At 40.7% G+C, this 26,254-nt stretch overlaps 1 protein-coding gene across 15 annotated transcripts in view; it reads left to right on the top strand.

The window, feature by feature from the left end:
* TRDN (triadin) overlaps positions 1-26,254 on the top strand; it is a 351,197-nt gene that overhangs the window by 110,295 nt on the left and 214,648 nt on the right. For 11 of the 15 annotated variants that reach the window (XM_074990631.1, XM_074990634.1, XM_074990630.1 and 8 more), the window contains 4 exons: positions 1,818-1,874; positions 11,717-11,776; positions 18,922-18,981; positions 24,401-24,463. In XM_074990631.1, coding sequence (XP_074846732.1) covers positions 1,818-1,874; positions 11,717-11,776; positions 18,922-18,981; positions 24,401-24,463 — 240 coding nt within the window. The remainder of the gene's footprint in view (positions 1-1,817; positions 1,875-11,716; positions 11,777-18,921; positions 18,982-24,400; positions 24,464-26,254) is intronic. The other 4 variants (XM_074990641.1, XM_074990645.1, XM_074990637.1 and 1 more) reach the window with 3 other exon arrangements.

Consider the following 26,254-nt stretch of genomic DNA (forward strand, 5'->3'; position numbering starts at 1 on the left):
TAAGGTCAGGTATAAGACTTATGGTGCTGGTATAGTACCAAAGTCACAGGTAAGGTTTTCCCCTGAAGAGATGGCACTGTATTTTGTGGGCTGAAAAGAGAGCAGACAATTGCTAGGACATTAAGATAAGAAAGCACCCCCTGTTTGAGTTCTTAAATGAGTTAACTTCTCAATGACATAAATAATAGGGGCTGACTTTTATTCTTCCCCATGGCTGCTCTACCCTGGCTCTGTCTTAAGGCCCTGCTGCCACTCTACCCCTTCCTCTGAGGCTCCACTCTTTCTCCACCTCTTCGCACTCCCCCTCTGCCCACTCCCTCCAGAAGGTCTCCACCCAATCACCCGCTCTTGGCTTACTTCTCTCAAACCCCTCAGGCAAAGCCCCCCTACCCACTATGGGCGCCCTTCTGCCCTTTTCTGAGCACCTCTCACCACTCACTGAACAAGCCAATCAGTGCTAGCCCTGGGCCCCCACTGAACAGCTATGGCTGACGGGCACTGAGCAGCCCCTATTTTTCAATGATGCTAGAGGCCCAGAGCGGACACAGTGCCTGCAAAGTAGACTATGTAACAGGGCAGGGCTTCGTTATTTGAGTTCATGTAGAAATATTCCCATTTCAAATACAAGTCCTCCAAAAAGTGGCCAATGCCAATTTTGGGTAAGGAAATTTCCACTGTAAATACTGGAAAGCATACAAAAAGTAACGTTTTATAGCATTTCTCAATTTGTGTTTATTTTCCTGAGCCCAATACAAGTACCGTAATGCACTGCCCATGATTTTTAAGTTTTGATAGTGTTTTAACAATTCTAGTATCTGTATATTGAATTCTTATAGAACAGTGACACAGCCACAATTTCACATCACAATTAAAGAATAAAATAAAAGTAAAAAAAAAAAAGTAAAAAAAAATGTAATACAGCAATTACTGGGTGGGATTTATACATTAGAATACCATAACCAAACATTCAACATTATTTTCAGTTTTTAAAAGTTACTTGAATACAGATCAGTCAAAACATTTTAAACATCTGCTTTCTGGGAATTTTGTAAGACTTCATTCATTCTTTCTTCTATCAGTCATTGCTATGGCCCTTGACTCTTAATTCCACAACTGTATCTCTATTATACGTTATAAAATCTAAGCATTATTACCTGTTATTCCAATGGTGACAGTATGCTGGACCTATCCAAAATACCCCCCAAAAAACCAACAACAACAGCAAAAAAAAAAAACTCTTCGCAAAGAAACTTGTAAGTTTAGATGTACACCTAAATGAATGAAATGTATATTTTAACATGAACTATCTGTCTTGATAAATCCAAGAGGCGCATTTAGTTTCAGTAATTATTGGATGTTTATTCAATATTTTCACAAATGCTTAGTAAGATCATTTTATAAAAATAAAAGAGTTATGTATTTAATATAGTTGTTACACATAAAATTGATACATAATTGTTACTACATTTAAAACAGAATGTTAATTATGGGCACTTATTATTAAGGGTGATCTTTCACAAGGTATTTATCGAGTAAAATCCATAACAATTAATGGCAAGTAGGTCCTTTTTAAAACATGTAAATATGTTTTAGGAATGAATAAAAAGATAGGAATTATAGAAACAATAACACATTGAGAACAGTGCTTTGTGTATGGTCAGAATTTTTTCACATATGAATCTAAATATAAAGCTTAGAGAGCAATTAACGTTTAATATATCTTTATCATTTATTTTTTATTTTTATTATAATTTATTTCCTCTATTACTATTTGAGTTTTTCCCCTCCCAATAAACTATTGATTGTGTCCTTTCCAGAAATTCATAAAGACAAGCCAGACAGACAAGAAAAACTTGAAAAACAAGCACCAAAAGGTAATTATAACTATTTATATATTTGTTTGCAATATATACTTATTAATATTATATTGCAGCAGCATGCAGAAATTTCTTAAGGCTTGTGTACACTTGCCCCCAACTTAGAAGGGGGCATGGTAATCAGGGTGATGGGAAATTACTAATGAACTGCTGCAGTGAATATGCAGCAGTTTATTAGGCTAGTTCTCCCCCGTGGCAACTTTGAAGTATCAAACTTCAAACTGCTGGCATGCATGCAGCCTCAGGCACTTCTAAGTGCCTGCATTACTTCGAAGTGCCTTTACTCCTCAAAATTTTGGGGAGTAAAGGCACTTGGATGTAGCATGAGCAGTTTGAAGTGCCTGTGGCTACACGTATGCTGACACTTCGAAGTTTGATACTTCAGAGTTGCCACGGGGAACATTAGCCTAATGAGGTGCTGCATATTCACCACAGAAGTTCATTAGTGATCTCCCATCAACCTGATGAATGTGCCCCCTTTGAGGCTGATGGCAAGTGTAGATAAGCCCAGGGCCCTATTGAACTGTGCACTGTATGGACATATATAAAGAGGGACAGTGGGGAAAGGAGCAGAATGCCGGAAGCTCCTCCAGCTGCTGTATCACTTCCAGGTCCCAGTCTACGTATGGATTTCTTTCTAAATATAATTACATAAAAACCTACAATAAAAGAACATTAGGGATGCAGCATTAAGCACTCAAGTTTTGGCCAAATGTTTACAACTTGGTAAAGCCAAAAGCATCTGTTGGAAAGTATTAGGCAATCTCACTCTGAAAGCTCCTTTTATTGAAATCTTTTCTGAAGCTCTTAATTGCAAAGTAAAATACAATTACTGTGCTCATCAAAAATGTAGTCTAAGGAAAGGAAATAATCTCAGAAAATATCCAACAAAGCACTTAATCTGGCAGTAGTGCCTTAAAACTACAGTGGTATAATGAATGATGTCATAAAATTTATTAATTAACATTAACCTTCAATGTGATCCTGTGGAATATGCCCGTGTTTTGGGACAAACCATGTAGGAATGTTGTAACTCAAAATATCAGAGACTGGGGATTAGTTAGAATACTTTGAGCATCCATACAGTTTTCCATCACAAAAGCTTCTGATCTTACCAAAATAATTCAATTAAACTTTGATCCCTAAAATTTAATTTCATCACACTCAGAAAGTGCCCTGGTAACACCTGGATCACAACGAGGAATTCTTTTGCAGAGCACAGAGTAATGGTATGCTAAAATAGCAAAGACAGGTAAATCAGATGACATCACAGGTGAAAGTTGTCCTTATTTTAGGAAACCAATGACATCTCACCTTCTTGTACCTTTTCTTGCTGGGACTGGTTGTCCCACTTCTATCTCTCAGGCTATGTTCACACAGCAGCCTTTTTCCTGAATAAGGTATTCCTGAAGAGGTACTCCAGAATAGCTTATTCCAAAATAGCACAGCTGCACACAAAAGACATTTCGAAATAGTGCTCAGCTATTTTGAACTAGAGTGTTTACACACAACGGAGCCTATTTCGAAATAAAGGCATTGGAAGCACGATGGCTTATTTTGAAATAGGCTGTATTTCTTGTCTACGTAGCCCCTATTTAGGAATACGTATTTCAAAATGGGCACTACTCCTTGTACAATGAGGTTTACCTATTTCAAAATAATGGAAATTCTTCTGAAATAGCATTTGTTTTGTGTAGACGCTTGCATAGTTATTTCAAAATAGTGGCTGCTATTTTGAAATAACTTTGCTGTGTAGGCACATCCTTAAGGACCTTAAGGCAGCCAGAGCTTTAATCTCCCTCATGAGCTTTCTGAGGAGCAGCCAGAATGGGCTGTGGCCATTTTTCCCCTGGCATGCAAAGCAGAGCAATGGGAGCACAGTCACCACTCCTGCTCTCACTGCCAGCAGGATCTACTTGGGTCGGATTGAAAGAACCACAAAAGTCCTTCGTGTGGAAACCCATAGCCACAATGTTAGACGTTATGGAGCATCAGTGTGGGCATGTTTTCTTGTTACTTAGAAATTATTCTGAAGATGATGGATCTATGTCAAATGCAAGAAGGAGGTCTTTCTATATTCTCACTTCCTATGATATCAATGTTATTTTTACCCTCCTCATCAAATGGCATGTTAGTATTGAAGGAATGAAAGAGCCATAACTTGACAACTCTCTGAATAATAAAGTGTTGAACTCCTATTGGAGATATGCCAAGGTAAAGGAGCAAAAGGGCTGTCACTTTAACTTAAAAAGGGAGGAGAGATAGGGCTTCGGAAGTTTTCTACACAGCTATGAAATTCAAGACTATGTGCATTCCTAAATTTTCATTAAGCATGCACTGAAGTTCACAAATGAATCCAGCCTCAACCCAAATCTCAGTTCAAGTGGGTTTCCCATTCAGTGTGACCTTCACACAAATCTAACTTTGAACTTCATCAGAGGACTTGTCTATGTGGCAACACTCAGGAATGTTAAGATGAATTAACTGAAGATGTGAAGTTAAGCATGTAAATTAAAGCATAGTAAACCTTTGTGTTCACCTTTTCATTTAGAAGTATAGCAGCCTTAATTCACTATGTTGCAATCTCCCTTAAAGAAAGATTAAATTATAATGACCTGAAAATGCTTTACTTCTGAATAGGAATGTCCACACAGAAGTTTAACAGGTTTAGTTAATTCAGTGATTCCTAGTTGTCCCTGTATAGACAAGCCCTTACTCAGTTAATTGGAGCAAGCATTCTCTTCTTCATCTTTCCTACACTCATCATCCTAAATCTCATTAAACTGGAAACTATTTTTACTTTTCTAAGGTATGGAAGGAATGCCTCCTTCACAGATCTCTTTTTTCATCTTTCTCTTTTTGGGCACAAGAATGTTACCCAACATGCCTTCCGCCTTTTTAACTGAGCAGACTAAATTTGACTCCTCTGAACTTTTTTTTCACTTGTTGCAGATTAAATATAGTATCAGATGAATAGCATTTTGGAAAAAATCACAAATTTGCCCATCACATCTGTTTTTATTGTAGGTAAAGTAGGTAGCATTGCCTAGAATATCAGTAAGATTCCATAACACTTTTTATCATAAGCTCCTGTGTTCAATTTCCTATAGCTTTTCCACACTTTAAATGTTCAGGAAGATATCTTCCATACTTGTTCCCTGCCTCAGGCTAAATTTCCTTTCAAAGTTTCACCAAATATGCTTAAGCAGTTTCAAAAAGCGTGGTTAGCAGCAAAAGTAATTTTGTCAGCATTCTGAAAAATACATTCCAACTGTTCTCCTCAAAAGCTCTAGCAGTTCCACAGTTTGCAATTTGAAATTTGGCAGAAGAAAAATAAAAAGTGCTTTCACATGTGGAAATTAGTCAGAGTTGCTTGCACTGTGGGAAATTACAATTTGAACAAATGCAGTAGAACTAGTTTGGCTCTTGCTTCTTAATTTTCAGAATGTATTGTGTGCTAGACAAGTTTGGGATACCCCACCCTCCACAAAAAAGAGTACGTGGCCATATAGTTAAAGACTGTTTCATAATGCACTTGCACAAACAGTCAAATTATGGTTGTACAGGAAGCCTTAATTCTGGCTTTTCCTAACTTTTAAGTACTGTATTTGACTTTGTAACACTAGTATTAGAGATAATGGAAAATCATTAAAAAACATTTGATGGAAACCAGACAGGTTGGCCAGCGAGCCAGCCTTCTTTCTCTACAGTCCATCCACCCTCATGACCTCTGCAGCTCCTTGGCAGCTAGCCTGGCAGTGAGTTTTAGAGACAGGGCTCCCTGGACTTCCAGGTTCCACAGCTTTGAAGGAGCCCACCTGGCTCCCCAGCTCTTTGGCAGAAGACCCGTTGGTAGAAGTGTTTAGATTTGGGGGTCCTAATTTGAGCTGATTATGGAGAAAAGCCTGGTTTTCATATCTGGGTCAGGTATCGGAGGGGTAGCCGTGTTAGTCTGGATCTGTAACAGCAACAAAGGGTCCTGTGGCACCTTATAGACTAAGAAAAATTTTGAGCATGAGCTTTTGTGAGCACAGACTCACTTCCTCAGATTCAGCATCTGATGAAGTGAGTCTGTGCTCACGAAAGCTCATGGTCAAAACCTTTCTGTTAGTCTATAAGGTGCCACAGGACCTTCCGTTCCTGTTACATATCTGGGTCAGTAATCTTCCCAAAGTTTTGGGGGAAACTGTTCAATCTCTCTGATTTGGCTCCTGTCTAACATACAGATGCTATTGCTTCCCAGAAACATTCTTGAAAGAATGTTAAGGTTGTGAAGCCAAGAATTCAGTACAGAGGATGCGTGGTGCTCAGGGAATGAATCACAGATGTGTAGTGAAGGAAACTGTCTGATGGGACTCATTTGTGGCAGAAGTTGGCAGGGGTGTTGTGGGTGAGACAGGTATCAGCAAAAGGAAAAATGATAGTGTTGAATCTTATAGAGATCAGTAAAATTTTCTCTCTCTTGCTCACTCGCTCTCTATCAATCCCCAGTTAAAGCTTCTCTAGTGTAGATAAATGCTTAAATAGTCATGGAGCAAAAGAATTGGAAGGTGGGTCTCCCATATGGGTGCCCCAAATCCTGCACTGCTGAGTCAGTCTCTTGCTCACTCTCTCTTTGACCCAATGACTGCTTAATTGCTTATCAAAACTGGAACAGATTCAACAGGGAAGACTGAGAAGCACTTACTCGAGACTGTCCCCTCGCCATGTAGTTAGGGCATATGTCTGAGAAGGGGGAGATCCCTGCTCAAATCTTTTTTTCACTGGCTCATGTGAAAGGAATTGCACATCTCAGCTGAGTGCTCTAACCACTGAACTAAAAGTTACGAGCTCTCTCAGTACCTCTTCCCCCTGGTGTTTCTTTCAAAAAACTATTTATCTGTAAGTCCAGGGGGGAACTCCTATCTGTGGATTCCAAGCAGCGAGGCACTTCCCTGAAGCCTGGATTTAGGTGGCTTAGTCAGAAGAGTGGGCAGAGGTTAGGACGCACTCCTTTCATTGGCATCAGTTATTGGTTAGTTTGGCAGGAAGCTACCTAATACACTGGTCTTTGTGGATCCCATTCTTAAGTGCCTAGAAAGAGAAGCGCACTCATATTGTTCCAGTGTGACTCCTGCTAGTTGTGAAAGAATGTGGGACCTACCTATCCAGGCCTCCAGGTCTGTAGAAATTGAAATATTGCATGTGCTATCGTGTCAAGGCTGTCTTCTAAAATTGAACATGGTGAGATTCCAGAAAAAGAAATGCATTAATTTTAATGTTTAATTTATAAAAATGTGTCATTTCAATATATTGTATCTACAGGCCTCAGTGGAGTCAGGTGGCCTGAGAGCTTCAGACCTTTAGTATGATTGAAGAATAAAAAAAGCCCCATCTCCTCATCCGTGGAATGTGATCACTTTAATTTTGGCACCACCTGGCCTTTCCATACAAGTTTGTTGGCTGAAGTCATAACTCTGTGGTAGTGCTAAACACTGCAGTCTGAGATTAGCATATTCTGAGACTACTGTGAGACCCACATGCAGGATAGGGCTCTTAGACTAATTAGCTCACTCCTTCAGCATGTTATTTGTAAGAAAAAGACATTTTATACTTATGCCTGCCTTCCACAGTGCTTATCCACAATTCAGGCTACGTGCCCAGGTTCACATCAAACTGCTTTTAGTCCCTCACAAAGGAGCCAATGTGTCTGCACTCACTGCATTTACTTTTAGGTCTATAGAAGCATATATAGTTTTCTTTTATGCTAAGCTCACTTTTTACCATTTTGGTAGTGCAAAGAGACCGTAGAGTGGGTATAAATTCCATTAATGATCACTCTAAGGCCCCTTTATGCAGCCTACTGTAAGGTAGTACGTGACCTCAGTGTAAATGAGAATCAGGCCCTGCTTTCATAATTTGTGTTTTTGCCCTCAGAATGTCTCTTCCGAGGTTCATTTTGGTCTCTGATGCCAAAACACTAAGATGGGGCTGTACTGGTGGGATATGGAGTAACGGGGGATTTTGTAAAGGTTGATTTGTCTCCTATATGTGTGTCTTAATAGACCATGTGCAGCCATTTCATTGATGGCTAAAGAATCACATGAACTCTGTCATCACCCTGCTCTGCCTAGTTCAACTCTTCTTTCTCACATTTCCAAGGAGTAACATCAAATGGAAAAAAGCTCCTGCATCACAGAGGATGAACACTGTGTAGGAAAGCTGTCACTTGCAGAATTGTGTGGTTGTTCTCTCAGAAGCTGGCAGCACAGCTGTATGAAAGGTTTTGCACCCTAACTGAACTTGCTGGGTTTTTTTACATCTGACCATCAGGCAAGAGCAAGTAGTCCTATTACTGCTTCAACTTCCTTACACCTGTCAGAAAATTAGTGGCTTAAGCTTTGGCCACAGGGGACACTGCCTTATTTTGTCTTGTTACAGGACCGAACATCCTAAAACAGGCACCGAATCAACAGAGCCTGTGAGAGTACATGACTTTGGTGGTTTTCAAAGCCGCGTAAGGGATTTAGGCACCCCATGCCAGATCCATCAAGACATTTTAACATTAAACTATAGCCTTAGGCTGGCATCTAAATCCCAATTTTGGCTCCACTATGTTCCACAAAACTCTTGCCCAGTAGGCCTCTAAACTCATTTGGTACCTAACTATTTTAGGGTAAAATTCCACTAGACAGTATGTTTCTGCCTCTAGACATGTTCTCTGCTGCATCCTTCTGGGTGTCTGAATATAAATTTCCTCACCTAAGTTTAGTGTGGTTCCCTGCTTAGACTGGAGGAAGATGGACATTAGTCTGCTTAAGTCATATACAGGGCCCAATCTGGTATCTGTTCTTAGAGCCTGCCTACTGGTTTGGGTCCCAGTCACTGCCTGGCTTGGGAAGAAGAGCTGATGATTACTTCCATAATGTTTAGGACCTTGGGTACAATACTTGAATGGGGTGTGACAGACCTGAGTTCAGTCTCAGGAGAGTGTTCTAACCAGAGAACCATTGGATAGCCTGATGTGGTAAATACCTCCATTTCACTTGTGGATGCTTTCCCCCTAATCACTGGAGTCATTCTTTCACTTGCTCTCTCTCTCTCTGTTTTCCATATGACTCTTCCATAAATACTTAAATGATTCTTGGGCTAGTGAGAGTGTGCGAGAGAGGATGAGCCAGGCAGTTTGGGAACCCTCCTACAGTTCTGTTCCCCTGTTCCAATCACTTTCATTAATTGCCCACATCCACAGTGGAATAGCTTCAGCACACGAGATTGGGACAATCTGCTGCAGGGCTCCCTCATAGCTCAGTGGTTAGAAAACTCACTTTAGGATTTAAAGAGAGGTCTCCCCCTTCTGGAAGAGGGAGGAGCTGAGCCTGGAACTTCTACCTCCCAGGCAAGTGCTGCAGTCCCTGGGCTAAAAGGTATGAGGTGGACGGTAGCAGCTGCATTACCATCACCACCACTTCTTATGCCTGCATGAGGCTTCTACACTGCCTGAGTGAAAGCGATTCCTGTTCCCTAATCATAGAAAGGCACCAAACACTGGGGCTTTTTCCCTAACAGAAGTAGGATTTAGGACATAAGAACATAAGAACGGCCATACTGGGTCAGACCAAAGGTCCATCCAGCCCAGTATCCTGTCTGCCGACAGTGGCCAGTGCCAGGTGCCCCAGAGGAGGTGAACCGAAGACAATGATCAAGCAATTTGTGTCCTGCCATCTGTCTCCAGCCTTTGACTAAAGGCTAGGGCACCATACTTTACCCTTGGCTAATAGCCATTTATGGACCTAACCTCCAAAAATGTATCAAGCTCTTTTTTAAACTCCGTTAGAGTGCTGGCCTTCACAGCCTCCTCCGGCAAGGAGTTCCACAGGTTGCCTGTACGCTGTGTGAAGAAAAATTTTCTTTTTTTTAGTTTTGAACCTACTACCCATTAATTTCATTTGGTGTCCTCTAGTTCTTATATTATGGGAACAAGTAAATAACTTTTCTGTATTCACTTTCTCCACACCATTCATGGTTTTATATGCCTCTATCATACCGCCCCTCAATCTCCTCTTTTCTAGACTCAAAAGTCCCAGTCTCTCTAGCCTCTCCTCATATGGGACCCTTTCCTAACCCTTACTCATTTTAGTTGCCCTTTTCTGAACTTTTTCTAATGCCAGTATATCTTTTTTGAGGTGAGGAGACCACATCTGCACGCAGTACTCAAGATGTGGGTGTACCATAGTTTTATATAGGGGAAGTATGGTATTCTTAGTCTTATTTTCTATCCCTTTTTTAATAATTCCTAATATCCTATATGCTTTACTGACTGCCGCTGCGCACTGCGTGGATGTTTTCAGAGAACTATTCACTATAATTCCAAGATCCCTTTCCTGATTTGTTGTATCTAAATTTGCCCCCATCACATGTATGTGTAATTGGGGTTATTTTTCCCAATGTGCATTACTTTACACTTACCCACATTAAATTAAACACTTACCCCTGTAGACTGCTGCTCCATTGGTTCATGTAGGTGGCTCCCATCTAGTGGGACGACTTTTTTTACATCTCATTCTGAAACACCGTTCTCCCCTCATTCATTATGAATAGAATCGAGGTGCCTAACTTGCCTTTGTGCATTGTGATGTTGTTCCTGTGATTTTTCTGGGAACCTAAAAGTTGGGCAGCATGACACCCAGCATTAGAACTCCTATGAACCTTTGATGATCTCATCCTTAGGTCCCATTCACTGTGTTTGTAAATTGGGTATCCAATTACTTTAGGTGGCTTTGAAAAGCCCCAGCCTCTATATTTCTTCCCACTACAGTAGACGGAAGTAATAAAATTGTTTGTTTGTTATTGAAATGTTAGTTGCTAATATTTTCATTTGTGAGCAAATAATGAAATTAGGCAACCTTTACAGTAGACATTTTGTTTAATCAAAACCACACATCCGTGGAAATATTTAAACAAGCAAATCACATCATTTGTGCTGTTTCTTCCACCTCTGATAAAGTAAAATTTGCTAAAATAAATAATTTTGAGTGGATCAGGACAGAAATATTGCCATACATGTGTGCAAAAATGACAGCCATCCACTTGGCATGACTATGTTTTATTTTTTTGCAAGAAAATTGAGGTGAATCTAGTAATCTCTCTTCCTTTTTCCATGACCACCATCTTGGTCTTTTATGATATTTGTGGTGGTTGTGGGCGTTTTTACATGCAGTTCTTTATGAAAAGGAATACTGGGTTAGCCAAACTCCTGGGTAATAGTGTGGGTCAGAGTCTGGCTATCCACAGATACCACGTCTCTCTGCTAAAGTCAGGATGTGTAGCTATCTGTGTTTTAAACAGCTATTCTTCTGGTGTTATGTTCTTGTTAGAGACATGTAACCTTGCTAATCCATCTTTTGGGATGAACTAACATCCAAATATAAACAAAAGCTTGGAAAGCACTGTGTGAGCCATTTTCTGTCAAGAATAGAAAGTGCTGCTGTGAAAGGGCGGACCATACTTTCCCCCGTTGGAATCTGACTGAGAGCAGCCTGCTTATGTAATGCACCAAAAACAGATCCTGCAAGTGAGAGTGAGGTGTCTGAATGTTCATTTATGGTGTAGACAGATGAGCCAATGATTTTCACAAACATAAACAGGCTCATTTGTTAGACAAAATGGTCCATATTTCTGGTGTACATGGAATTAAATAGGAAAATGTGAGGGAAGATTGCAGTTATATATCAGAAACTAGTGTCTATGATTCAGAGCTGAACTCCTTTTTTTATATCTTGCAAATACTTATTTTAAAGGAATGGTTAGGTTTCTGGAGTATGTAACAGCAATGGCTTGTCACTATTATATATTTCTAGTAACGCACAAAGACAAACCTGAAAAACAAGACAAGACTGAACGGAAAGAACAGCCAAAAGGTAGGTGGCTAGCTCTTGCAACTGGCATTCACTTCAACGCCTCTTTGGTCTAAAATAGCCTCATCTATTGATCTTCAGCGAAAGATGTATTTTTATGGAGGGAGAATGTGTAAAGAAGGATAAGCGGAGTGAGAGGGGAGATTTTAAAGACTTTTTGGATATGTCAGCTCTGTATGATTTTATTCACCTTAAAGGCTAAGATCCTCTTCTTAGCATATGTGCAATGTACCACAGGTGGCATGTGACCAGGATTCATCACAGAAATAAGTCCACTGGTTGCACCATTAGCCCAGGTCAGGTACCGATGGGGATTGTGACGTGAATGCTAGTGGATGGGTGGATGCTTCATGTTATATTTTAAACTCATGGAATAGAGTAATAGGGATATTCTACTGACCACTGTGAAATACTCAGAGAGATTAAAAAGGCTAGTAAAATTTTTAAAAAGCTGAATATTAGCAGATTCAATTCTCCCATATGAAGTATGTATATGTCACCTGAAGGTGGATTGCAGAGATAAAGTTTCTTGTTACTTGGAATGATGTTTCTGGGAGCATCTTGTCCCAGAACTCACAAGAGGAGAGGCAATTATTAAGTTAGCGCTAAATGGAGCACAGGATCTTTTCCAAGTGGAGTGCTTGATACCAGTGACCTTAATACAATTAAATTTAGCATCTCTATGTCAGGGGAATCCACCTCAGCCAATCAGAGCATTTATTTTTCAGGAAGGGGAGCTACACAAAAATGAGGAAATTAGTGAAACAGAAATTAAAAAGTACACTGCCAAAAATGAAATCCCTACAAACTACATGGGATGTTTTTTAAAGACACAGTAGAGGCTCAACTGTATACCCCAAGTTAGAAAACACAGAAAACCGAAAAAGGGCATTGTGGCTAAAAAATAAAGTAAAAGTAACAGTGACAGTGAAGTGGAAGTTAAATCATAGTGAGAAAAATAAAAAGGAGTGTAAACTCTGACAAATGAAGTGTAAAAATAGACAAATATAACTATGAAGGTAACAAGAATTTGGAGAACAGCTAATTAAAGATTCAAAAAGTAATGGCAAAAATTTTGTTAAGTACATCAGAAGCAGGAAGCCTCCGAAAAAAGCCAGTGCGGTCGCTGGATGATCAAGATGTGAAAGCAGCACTCATGGACAATAAGACCATTTCATGGATGAGGATGTCAGGGAAATTCCCAAATCACAGCCATTCTTTTTAGATGACAAGTATGATGGACTATCCTAGGCTGAGGTGTTGTTACAGGAAGTTTTGAAATAGTTTGATAAATTAAACAATAAGAAGTCACCCGGGACCAGAACGTGTTCACCCGAGAGTTCTGAAGGAACTCAAACGCAAAATTTCAGAACTACTAACTGTAGTATATAACCTAATAATTTTAAATCTGGTTGTGTACCAGATGACTGGAGGACAGCTAATGTGATGTCCTTTTTTTTATAAAAGGATCCAAAGGCAATTATGGTAATTACAGGCAAGTAAACCGAACTTGGTTGAAACTATAATAACAAAGTTGACAGACACATAGATAAACATAATTTGCTTGGGAAGAGTCAACATGATTTTGTAAGGAAAAACATGTTTCACCAATTTACTAGAGTTCTTTGAAGGGTTCAGCAAACGTGGACAAAGTGGATGTAGTATACTTAGATTTTCAGAAAGCCTTTGACAAACCTTTCAGAAAGCCGTTCATCAAGCAAAGTAAGCTATTATGGGGTAGGAAGGAAGTTCTCATGAATCATGAATCAGTAACTGATTAAAAGATGGGAAACAAAGGGTAGGAATAAATGGTCAGTTTTCAGAATAGAGAACTAAATAGTGGTGTGTGCTAGGGATCCGTACTGGGACCAGTCATATTGGACATAGTCATTAATGATTGGGGATAAAATTGATAAACAGTGAGGTGGCAAAATTTGCAGATGATACAAACCTACAAAAAGATTTCACAAAACTGTGTGACTGAGCAACAAAATGGGAGATGAAATTCAGAGTTGATAAATGCAAAGGGTCCTGTGGCACCTTATAGACTAACAGAGAAGTTTAGAGCATGAGCTTTCATGAGTTAACTCACTTCTTCAGATGCTGGTCCTGGAAATCTGCAAGGCCAGGTATAAATAGGCCAGAGCAAGGCTGGGGATAACGAGGTTAGCTCAGTCAGGCAGGCTGAGTTGTACTGTCATCAGTAGATCTGGAGGTGTGAACTCCAAGAGAGGGGAAGCTGCTTTTGTATTTAGCCAGCCATTCACAGTCTTTGTTTAATCCTGAGCTGAGGGTATTGAATTTGCAGATGAATTGTAGCCCAGCAATTTCTCTTTGGAGTCTGTTCTTGAAATTTCTTTGCTGCAGGATAGCTACTTTTAAATCTGCTACTGTGTGTCCTGGGAGATTGACGTGCTCTCCTATGGGTTTTTGTATATTGCCATTTCTGATGTCTGATTTGTGTGCATTTATTCTTTTACGTAGAGACTGTCCAGTTTGTCCGATGTATATGGCAGAGGGGCATTGCTGGCACATGATGGCATAAATTACATTGGTAGATGTGCAGCTGAATGAGCCCACGATGGTGTGGCTGATCTGGTTAGGTCCTGTAATGATGTTGCTGGTGTGTATATGTGGGCAGAGCTGGCAACGAGGTTTGTTGCATGGGTGGGTCCCTGAGATAGAGTGACTGTGGTGCGGTGTATAGTTGCTTGTTAGGATTTGTTTTGGATTGTCAGGTTGTCTGTGGGCAAGGACTGGTCTGCCTCCCAAGGCCTGTGAAAGTGTGGGATCATTGTCCAGGATGGGTTGTAGATCCCTGATGATGTGCTGTAGAGGTTTTAGCTGAGGACTGTAGGTGATGGCTAGTGGTGTTCTGTTGGTTTCTCTCTTGGGCTTATCCTGTAGTAGGAGGCTTCGTGGCACACGTCTGGCTCTGTTGATTTGTTTTCTCACTTCCTCAGGTGGGTATTGCAGTCTCAAGAATGCTTGGTGCAGATCCTGCGGGTGTTTGTCTCTGTCGGAGGGGTTGGAACAAATGCGGTTATATCTAAGTGCTTGGCTGTAAACGATGGATCGTGTGGTGTGTCTGGGATGGAAGCTGGAGGCATGAAGGTAGGCGTAGCGGTCAGTGGGTTTACGGTACAGGGTGATACTGATGTGTCCATTGTGTATAAGTACGGTAGTGTCTAGGAAGTGGATCTCCTGTGTAGATTGGTCCAGGCTGAGCTTGATGTTGGGGTGGAAGTCGTTGAAGTCCCGGTGGAATTCCTCCAGAGTCTCCTTCCCATGGGTCCAGATGATGAAGATGTCGTCAACGTAGCGTAAATAGAGCCGGGGTGTTAGTGGACGAGAGTTGAGGAAGCGTTGTTCTAGGTCAGCCATGAAAATATTGGCATATTGAGGGGCCATGCGGGTACCCATAGCTGTGCCGCTGATTTGAAGGTATATATTGTCACCGAATCTGAAATAGTTGTGTGTAAGTATAAAGTTGCAGAGCTCAGCCGCCAGATGTGCTGTAGCATCAACCGGGATTACTGTTCCGGACAGCATTTATTCCATCTTTGTGGGGGATGTTGGTACACAGAGCCTCTACATCCATGGTTGCTAGGATAGTGTTTTCTGGTAGGTCACCAACGTATTGCAGTCTTCTCAGGAAGTCAGTGGTGTCGCTAAAACCTCAGCTAAAACCTCTACAGTGCATCATCAGGGATCTACAACCCATCCTGGACAATGATCCCACACTTTCACAGGCCTTGGGAGGCAGACCAGTCCTTGCCAACAGACAACCTGACAACCTAAAACAAATCCTAACAAGCAACTATACACCGCACCACAGTCACTCTATCTCATGGACCCACCCATGCAACAAACCTCGTTGCCAGCTCTGCCCACATATACACACCAGCAACATCATTACAGGACCTAACCAGATCAGCCACACCATCGTGGGCTCATTCAGCTGCACATCTACCAATGTAATTTATGCCATCATGTGCCAGCAATGCCCCTCTGCCATATACATCGGACAAACTGGACAGTCTCTACGTAAAAGAATAAATGCACACAAATCAGACATCAGAAATGGCAATATACAAAAACCCATAGGAGAGCACTTCAATCTCCCAGGACACACAGTAGCAGATTTAAAAGTAGCTATCCTGCAGCAAAGAAATTTCAAGAACAGACTCCAAAGAGAAATTGCTGAGCTACAATTCATCTGCAAATTCAATACCCTCAGCTCAGGATTAAACAAAGACTGTGAATGGCTGGCTAAATACAAAAGCAGCTTCCCCTCTCTTGGAGTTCACACCTCCAGATCTACTGATGACAGTACAACTCAGCCTGCCTGACTGAGCTAACCTTGTTATCCCCAGCCTTGCTCTGGCCTATTTATACCTGGCCTTGCAGATTTCCAGGACCAGCATCTGAAGAAGTGAGTTAACTCACGAAAGCTCATGCTCTAAACTTCTCTGTTAGTCTATAAGGTGCCACAGGACCCTTCGTTGCTGCTACAGATCCAGACTAACACGGCTACCCCTCTGATACTTGATAAATGCAAAGTAATTCATATCGGAAAACATAGTGCCAACTATATGTATAAAATTATGGGTTTTAAATTAGCTGTTGCCATTCAAGAAAGACATCTTGGAATCATTGTAGATTTCTCTAGATGAATTTATGGAGCATAGGTCCATCAATGGCTATATGGGTATGGATGGTGTTCCTAGCCTCTGGTTGTCAGCACTGGGAGTGGGCACTAGGATGGATCACTTGATGGTTTGCTATTCTCTTCATTTTCTCTGGAACACTTGATATCGGTGCTGTGGGAAGACAAGATACTATGCTAGATGGATCTTAAGATTTCATCTTAAGGTTATCATCTGTAAATAAAATGTGCCAAGAGCAGTATGTAGTTTTGTCTTTCATTTGTACTATGTAAATCTAAATTCTAGATTGTGTTTTCATGTTCTTTTCTGAGATCAGATTCTTGGAGGCAGCAAGCCTCAGCGACACCCCTCTGTGGAGGAATTCCTCCTGTGTTTCATTCTTGCAATGAGGTGTAGTAATTTTGTTATTGGCCAATCTTGGTTTCTAGAGCAATATTAATAGTGGGGATGCTGACAGCCATTTAACCCTCTATATAATCGAAACCACCTCAAACCAGGGGATGTGGCAGGACCCCTTTCACAGCTAACTCCAGTACTATATGGCCTATTCCACCAGAAATTAAAGAACTCCCAGTGGTGTTTGGTATCGTGGAGTCAGCACCAAAGCTCCGTCCACTGCTAGGATGGGGAAGTAAGTGGCTGCTGTGCAGCCAGCCCCAAGGGCTAGGTAGCCCACATAGCAATACAGGAGGCATTCTTACTCTTGACTGCCCTGCCTCTGTAGTCCAAATTAAAGTTTAGCCCCAGATAAATAGTCTATCTAGTTAGCTATATTGGTAGCTATGCCACATATTGTCTGTGAAGTGATTCTGGTTTTTAATGAATTACTTCTGTATGAATGGAGGTTCACTTTATTAAAATTGCTGTTTTCACATTGCAATACTCTCAAACAATTCTGGACTGCCAGTGTATTTCACTCTAAACACAGTGTCTCTATGGCATACCTCAGAGCGCCACTGAGTCCATGATTATACATTTAAATATGTTTGCTTTGCAAGGTTTGAATCTGCAGCGAATACACAATATTCCATCCTAATATCTAATCATCTTCCATTATGAAGATTAAGAAATTTTTTAATGAGGGGGCAGGGGAATATAGGCTAGACCAGAAAATAATTAGCTACCTGCATATATGTTTTGTCATTGAGTTAAAGCAGGAGTTCATGTTCTCCATATTCTTCAGCAACAGCCCTATTGTTTAAAGAAGTAAAAGGTTCAATACTCACTGCTTTCTCATTTTCGTCTCCAGTTAGATGTGGAATTAACATTCCCTAGCAGATCTCATCTGTTTCCTTTTTCTGATAAAAGAGCTTTATCACAGTGGGGCAGTAGTTCTCCCAGAGCTAAGTTCATGATGAGGTTACTGTTTAACAACTGACTTAGATTCTAAGTTCTCCAAAACCATATGCTTACTCAAATTTGTCTTAAAAATGGCTATACTGCACAGAAGTTTGCCATATGGTTGGTGGTCCTAGTTTGATATAAGCTGAGCAAGGGGTTACAGTGCTTATTTTTGCACGTGTGTATACGTAATTATAGCTGTGATCTGTATGTGTGTGTATAATTATTGCTATGATCTGTGTGTGTGTGTGTGTGTCTCTGTGTGTGACTGTGTCTGTGTGGCTGCATCTACACTAGCAAGTTCTTTCAAAAGATATTTCGAAATAAGGAGGCTCTTTTGAAATTGTCCATGTAGCACCTACACAAAAAAGCATTCTTTTGATAGTAAATTGAAAGAACGTGGTGCTTCTTTCATAATGACTCTTCCTTTCCCATTTCAGGATGACTGCCCCCTTTTGAAAGCTTCTTTCCAAAGAAAACATATAGACATTCTGCAGGGCCCTTATTTCAAAAGAACAGTCTTCATTTTTGATCCCTGGCCTGTTCTTTCAAAACGAGTGGGGGCTGTGTGGACAATCTCATTCGAAAGAGCAGATCACTCTTTTGTGTGGATGTACTCTTTTGAAAGAAGCTCTTTTGGAAGAGATCTTCTGGAAGAGCTTCTTTGAAAAGATCTCTGTAGAGTAGACGTAGCCTGTGTGTATAACTATTGACCTGATCTTCCTCATCTGTTCAGAACTGATCTGAACAAGCATCCAGAACCTGTTGCCCCTTTGAGGAAGGAATATTTTAAAGATTATTCAGAAAAAAATGTGCATATATCTTGTGGCTCAAGCTGAGCTGGTGCATCATAAAAGATCATCTGCACACCAGAATAAGCAGGGCACTCATTTGAGATGCTGCAACCATAGAAACCACAGGGCATCCCTCTCCTGTGAGTTTGAGTCCTGCACTTGACAATTTTCTGAGAATGTGTTATACTGAGTGTACAGACAGGGTTGGTACAAATTAGCAGCTCAGAGCCCCTGTTCGCTTTTGTGTGTTATTTTTGTGTTTTATGTTTATTTTGGTGGAATTATTTTGATTTCTGAATTGGCGAGATCTGTTATTAAAATATAAATGTTTATTTCTTCATAGTGATGCACAAAGATAAACCTGAAAGATCAGAAAAACTTGAAAAGAAAGAAAAACCAACAGGTAAATATGTCTTTTCATGACCTCTCAGAACTTTTCAGAGTACACGGGGACTGATTCTCTACTCCCTTGCTCATCGTGTGGTTCTTTAAACCAGTAAGAATTCAGCTTAAAACACTGTGGGCCAGATCCTCAACGGCTGTGATGCAGTGTATTTCCATTGAAATCAGGGGAGCTATGCCATTTTACACTAACTGAATATCTGGCCCAAATATTCTGATTTGATTGCATTTTAAATGCATGTTGCACAGTTAATGATGACTTCCTCAGATGCAATGACACAATAAGATATAACTATATTAAATAAGGGTATCCAAGGGAAACATGGCTGTGAGCTCATTATTTTCAAAGAGAAAATTTAAAGCAAGTTAGCAAGGTGGGAAACATGAAAAAAACTTTTAAATTAAATAAGAAGTAAGCAGATTTGCAACGTAAGCTTTAGCGAATAGGATTAATGAATCAGTTTGGAAAACACTCTGAAGATGGATCAGTGCTAAATAATTGTAACCCATTACATTCTTCTGAAACATCTGTAAAAATACAGATGTGTGTGTGTGTGTGTGTGTTTACTTTATTGTAGGCACACAACTGTGGGCCTACATTTCTGTATGCCTGAATCATGATATGCCCCAGCTACCAAATGGCTATAAGTGTTTTGAGATACAGCTACTCAGTTTTAGTATGCAACTGGTCGTGCCCACTTTCAGAAGTCAGATTTGCATGTGCATGTTGGGTATTTTCTTTGTGTTAGTTAAGCAGGTGCAAACTTATGGGTGCAGCTGTGCATGCCTAACTTTGAAACATGGGAGCCCACATTGTAAAATATTCCAGTGCACACACTCTGAAGGGATGATTGCCTGGCCTGAGTTTGTTGAGAACTGAAAGACAGAAACCTATTCACAAGAATGTTATGTATTTTGATTTGTGAAATGGAAGCTTAAAAGAAAGCATCATAGTTATTATATCTTCCCAATGTCATGTGTAGTTAAACAAAGGGTAGTTTTATCACTAGACCCAATAAAATGCTGTTTTTTTTTATCTTGGCTTCAGAAGCAACTTCATAATTTAAAATAATACAACAAAACTTTTATCTGATTGCTGCATATTTAGGGCAGTTGTTTGTCAACTCTGTCAGCTTAAGTCTTCCTAATTAGCTACTCTCATTTTCAGGGTTCCCTCTAACTTTTTCCATCAATAGGTGTAATGAATTTTGTATTGAAAGAGTGGATTGATCTTTTGATCTACTTTTTGTGTGAGTGAATGTGCTCTTTTGAAAGAAGATATTCCGGAAGAAATCCATCTCTCAAAAGGTCACAGTAGTGTAGACATGGCCTCAGTGACCTTCTCAGAGGCATGCTGTCATATCAACTACTTCATTGGTGCCTTTAACTCCAGTAGATGACTGTTCCACAAAAATAACATTAGTCTAAAACAGTAGCACAAAATGTACTCACGTTGATAAGTTATAATACTACTCCTACTATCATTGTTACACTAGAGTGTAAAAAAAAAAATAAAAGAAAGTAGTATGTCTGGATTATTCTGTTTTTTTATGTATAAAATTGTGTAGGTACCATTTAATATAATTTATTTTCCGTGATGTCATAGATCTTGAGTTTTTAAAGGTTGAAGGTTAACCAGCTATGGATGTGCTATTGACAAAAGAGCTATTGCTTGAAATAATTTGAACAGATAGATAAGTTTCACAAGAGTCACCACATCTCACCAGTGGTGAAGCAGGCATTTATTAGAATCCCAACTTTGGTTTTGGCATGACTTGTGAAAACTACATAACGTTTCATTTTGGCTCTAGTTCTTTACTTTTTCACCCTCTAAGTCCTAAGACCAAACTTTGTTATCATCATTTAACATGGATTTACACACTGAACATGGCAAAAGGCTGTCATGAGGTGAATTCATCAAAACAAAAAAGCAGTCATATAGCACTTTAAAGACTAACAGAATAATTTATTAGGTGATGAGCTTTCGTGGGACAGACCCACTTCTTCACATCATAGCCATACCAGAACAGACACAATATATAAAGAACAGAGGTCCAAAAATTATTATCAAGGTTGTGACAAATCAGAAAAATTGTTACCAGGGTTGGCAAATCAGAAGGGCAGAGGAGCAGCAGGAGAAAGATGTGGGGTGGGGAAATTAAGAGTTAGATAAAACAAAGTGGCCATGTCTACACTTAGAGAAATCTTCAAAATAGGCATTTTAATGGCCATTTTGAAGAATATTAATGAGGCACTGAAATGCATATTCAGGGACTCATTAGCATGCTGCCAGCTGTGGCACTTCAAAATTGCCACTTTTTGCTGCTGTGCGGCTCATCCAGACCACGGTACTTTTTGAAAAGACTCCACCAATTTCAAAATCTCCTTATTCCTATCAGTAGATTTCGAAGTTGGCGGGGTCCTTTCAGAAAGGACCCCCATCAGGATGAGCTGTGCGGGAGCCAAAAGCAGCAATTTTGAAGTGCCATGTCCAGCAACATGCTAATTAGGCCCTCAATATGCATTTCAGCACCTCATTAGTATTCTTTGAAATGGCCATTAGCATGGCTAGTTCGAAGATTTCTCTAAGTGTAGATGTAACCAGTATGTAAAAGAGTTCTTATAATGGGCCAGGTAATTGCTGTCCCAGTTCAAACCACATGTAAATATGTCAAATTTGAGTATAAATGACAGTTTTGGGCATCCCCCCTGTAATCAGTTGTTAAAGTTCCTTCTCAGCAAAACACAGACTTTCAGGTCATTCTTCTAGAGTCTCTTTACCATGGGTCAAAATTATAAAGATGTCATTGATGTAGCCACAGAGGCTTTAACAATCTGAACCCCACCATCAATTTATGCCTTGACCACTCCACAGCTGTGTCTACACGTGCACACTACTTCGAAGTAGCAGCACTAACTTCGAAATAGCGCCCGTCACGGCTACACATGTTGGGCGCTATTTCGATGTTAACATCAACGTTAGGCAGCGAGACATCAAAGTCGCTAACCCCGTGAGGGGATGGGAATAGCGCCCTACTTCGAAGTTGAACATTGAAGTAGGGCACGTGTAGAAGATCTGTGTCCCGCAACATCGAAATAGCAGGGTCCGCCATGGCGGCCATCAGCTGAGAGGTTGAGAGACGCTCTCTCTCCAGCCCCTGTGGGGCTCTATGGTCACCGTCTGCAGCAGCCCTTAGCCCAGGGCTTCTGGCTGCTGCTGCTGCAGCTGGGGATCCATGCTGTATGCACAGGGTCTGCAACCAGTTGTCAGCTGTGTGGATCTTGTGTTGTTTAGTGCAAGTGTGTCTGGGAGGGGCCCTTTAAGGGAGCGGCTTGCTGTTGAGTCCACCCTGTGACCCTGTCTGCAGCTGTTCCTGGCACCCTTATTCGATGTGTGCTACTTTGGCGTGTAGACATTTCCTTGCAGCACCTATTTCGATGTGGTGCTGCCCAACGTCGAAGTTGAATGTCGACGTTGCCAGCCCTGGAGGACGTGTAGACGTTATTCATCAAAATAGACTATTTCGATGTCGCTACATGTTTCGATGTAGTGTGCACTTGTAGACGTAGCCCACATAAGAGAGACATTTCCTGGACACTACAGTACAAATCAGTGATGGCCTGATCAGTACCACACTCTACTGTAAATCCACTGACCTCTATACTTACCTACACGCTAGCTTCCATCCTGCACACACAACACGATCCATCATTTACATTCAAGCCCTTAAGTGCAATTGCATCTGCTCTGATTCTACTGTCAGAGACCAAAAACTACAAGATCTCTACCAAACATTCATGAACCTGAATTACACATTGGGAGAAGTGAAAAAACAAATCAACAAGGCCCGAAGAATACCCAGAAACCAACTACTCCAAGATAGGCCCAAAAAAACCAGTAACAGAACACCACTGGTCATTAACTACACCCCTCAACTCAAACCACTGCAACATATAATAAAAGACCTACAACCTATCCTAAAGCAGGATGATACACTCCAGAAGGCCCTAGGTGACAGGCCTGTTCTCTCCTATAGACAACCTCCCAGACTTATGTGGATTCTCACTAGCAACCGCAGGCTACACCACAATAACAACAATCCTGGAACTTTTCCTTGCAACAAGCCCCATTGCCAACTTAGTCCACGCATCTATTCTGGAGATGCCATCACTGGACCTAAACATGTTATTCACAGAATCATGGGCACATCTCCTGTTCCCCAACTATGTCATATTTGCCATCATGTTTCAACAATGCCCATACAGCATATATATGGGCCGCACTGCAAACACTCTTGGACAAGAAAAAAAACTCCGAACACACAAACCTGTCAGCCAGCACTTTAATGAAGTAGGCTATTGTGTTAATGACCTAAAAGTCTGTGTTTTACTGAAAAGGAACTTTAACAACCGTTTACAGTTCGAATGCTCGCTACTGTCATTTGTGTTCAAATTCGATGCATTAACACATTTTGAACCAGGATAACAATTACCTGGCCCATTATAAGGACTCTTTTACATACTTTGTTTTATCTAACTCTTAAATTCCCCACCCCACATCCCTCTGCTGCTGCCCCTCTGCTCTTCTGATTTGCCAATTTTGATAACAGTTTTTCTGATTTGTCAACCTTGATAACAATTTTTCGACCTCTGTGCTTTATATATTGAGTCTGTTCTGGTATGGCTATGATTTGAAGAAGTGGGTCTGTCCCACAAAAGCTCATCACCAAATAAGTTATTCTCTTCATCTTTAAAGTGCTACATGACTGCTTTTTTTTTTTTTGATATAATACAGACTAACATGGCTATCTCTCTCTCACTATTCACGAGGTGAATTTGTTAATTTCCCTGATACTTTATTGTGGAATTGTTGTGATGGACCTAAACCAGATGACTACCACACACTAATGGAAAGCAGATATGCTGGGTGGGCTGAGCTTAGTGCAGCACAATCAAGCAGTCGCCAGGGCCAAGTCAGAGATTGCCAGAAGAAGCGAGCTTCCTAGACTAGATTTCTTTCCATCTTCATTCACTGATGATCGATGTGACTTTGTTACTGTTGTTACCCTGCTCTACTTCTAACTGAAATGAATGTAGCTATCAGCTGTGATGTCTCTCCAGCTGTGAAGCACTACGGTGCCTTCAGTGTGCCCTCTTGCAAAGAGTCATGGAATGCCAGTGCAACATAACTTTCCCCCCGAGTAACGCTTTAAATAAAAACTCAGATAAACGGCATCAATAGATCTGAGACCTCTAGTTTGGGGACAGTCCTGTAAGTTGAAGTTAATGATAGCTGAATGTGCCCAGTTCTTCCTTTGCACCAGCATTTTGGTGTCAATTGAAATAGTTTGCCCTCGCCCCTTACTTAGTTCAGCTGAACTCTTTGTCTCTTAAATAAGTACATCATCATCTCTGTTTAGTTCTAGTTGTTCAGAAAACCAAACCTGAAAAACAGGAGAAAGCTGAAAAAGCACCTCCAAAAGGTAATTTTTGATTATTCTTAGATTTAATATTATGTTATAGTTTATTTTTTCTTTGTTGGGCATGCTGTGATGACTCAGGAAAAATCAATCAAGTATTGATAATCTTCCAAGTGCCTGTCCCAAAAGTCCCCACAAAGGACAGATGCTTCTGCATTTGGCACAGCTGAGTGAAATTAATCCTAGAGTATCTAAATAACCATGGAATATGACCCAGACACAAGTGTGAGTGAGGACATGTTAATGTGGGTGGGGTTTTGTAGCAAAAACACTCATGCCCATACTAGGTTAACCCTGGTTAACTCTTAAGTGAAGACATATCCTTTAGTCTGTAATCTTTGTCTCTAAAAGGGTGTCATAAGGCAGAGGGAGGGAACTTGTTCTTCCTTGCCTCTGAGGATAGAACAAGAAGCAATGGACTTAAATTGCAGCAGGGGAGGTCCAGGTTGGACATTAGGAAAAAGTTCCTAACTGTCAGGGTGATCAAACACTGGAACGAATTGCCAAGGGAGGTGGTAAAATCTCCATCACTGGACATATTTAAGACAAGGTTAGATAGATGGCTTTCAGGGATGGTCTAGAAAGTGCTTGGTCCTGCCATGAGGGCAGGGGGCTGGACTCGATGGCCTCTCGAGGTCCCTTCCAGTCCTACTCTTCTATGATTCTATGATTCCTTATTTAGTCAGACTATAATTAGCTCTGGAATAATTATGGGCTAGTATAATGAAAATAGGCTCTCAGGAACTAATTGTGCTTGATTTTGAAGCTGTTCAACTACAGTGACACATTGGATTGGAATATTTGAATCAGACTTTATTCATATTCTGCTAAAGACAAGCGTGGAAAAAGAAAGTGGGAGTCTGGGGAGAGAACAAAATGGAAAGGAAAGCATTAAGGTTATACAGAAAAGGCAGGCTCTGTATCTTTGAGGGAGGGGATGTAGTTGGCTCTTCTATCTTCAATATATAGCACAACATTTTTCTTAGCTTCAAAAGTATGTCTTTTTCTTTTTGTTGTTGAATCACCTTGAAGTAAACCAGGAGTGGTCTTTGTAGAAAATACAATTTTGCAAAATCAATTTAGTTTTGAGTTTGAAACCCTTCTCCCAACGTCTTGCCCCAAAACTCCGTGCCTTTAGACATCCCTAATGCATGTTCTGCCTTCTTGCGTCAACACGAGCCCCTTCTGAAAGGAAGGGGAATGTTAGTGAGCAAGTTCAAAAGATGCTAATGAGGCACTGCTGTGAATATGCCATGCCTCATTAGCATAATAGCAGCTGCAGAAATTTGAAAGTGCAACTTTTGAATCGTGTGCTGCCCATGGAGATGGGGACCTTCCGGAAGGACCCCCCAATTTTCAAAAGCCCCTTCTTCGTAACACCAGATAGGAAGAAGGGGCTTTCGAAAGCTGGGGGTCCTTTTGGAAGGTCCCCATCTCCACAGGTGACACGCAATTCGAAAGCTGCACTTTTGAATCACCACAGTTGCCATTATGCTAATGAGGCACTGCATTTTCATAGCAGAGCCTCATTAGCATCTTTCAAACCCGCTCATTAACATGCCCTTTCCAAAAGGAAGGGGCTTGTGTAGACACAGCCCCTGTCTGTCCATCTATTTTTGACATATTAAATGAGCCAACAATTGGCCAACATGTTTTGTGAAGATTTCTGCTTGGATACCTGTTGGCACTGAGCTGCATCAGTGATGGGAGAAATTCCATTTAATTTCTTTTTAAGATTTTGTCTGCACTTAAAATGCTGCAGTGGGACAGCTGCACCCTTGTAGCTGTAGTGCT

This window comes from Carettochelys insculpta, chromosome 3, assembly GCF_033958435.1.
Source record: "Carettochelys insculpta isolate YL-2023 chromosome 3, ASM3395843v1, whole genome shotgun sequence".
Classification (NCBI taxonomy): domain Eukaryota; kingdom Metazoa; phylum Chordata; order Testudines; family Carettochelyidae; genus Carettochelys; species Carettochelys insculpta.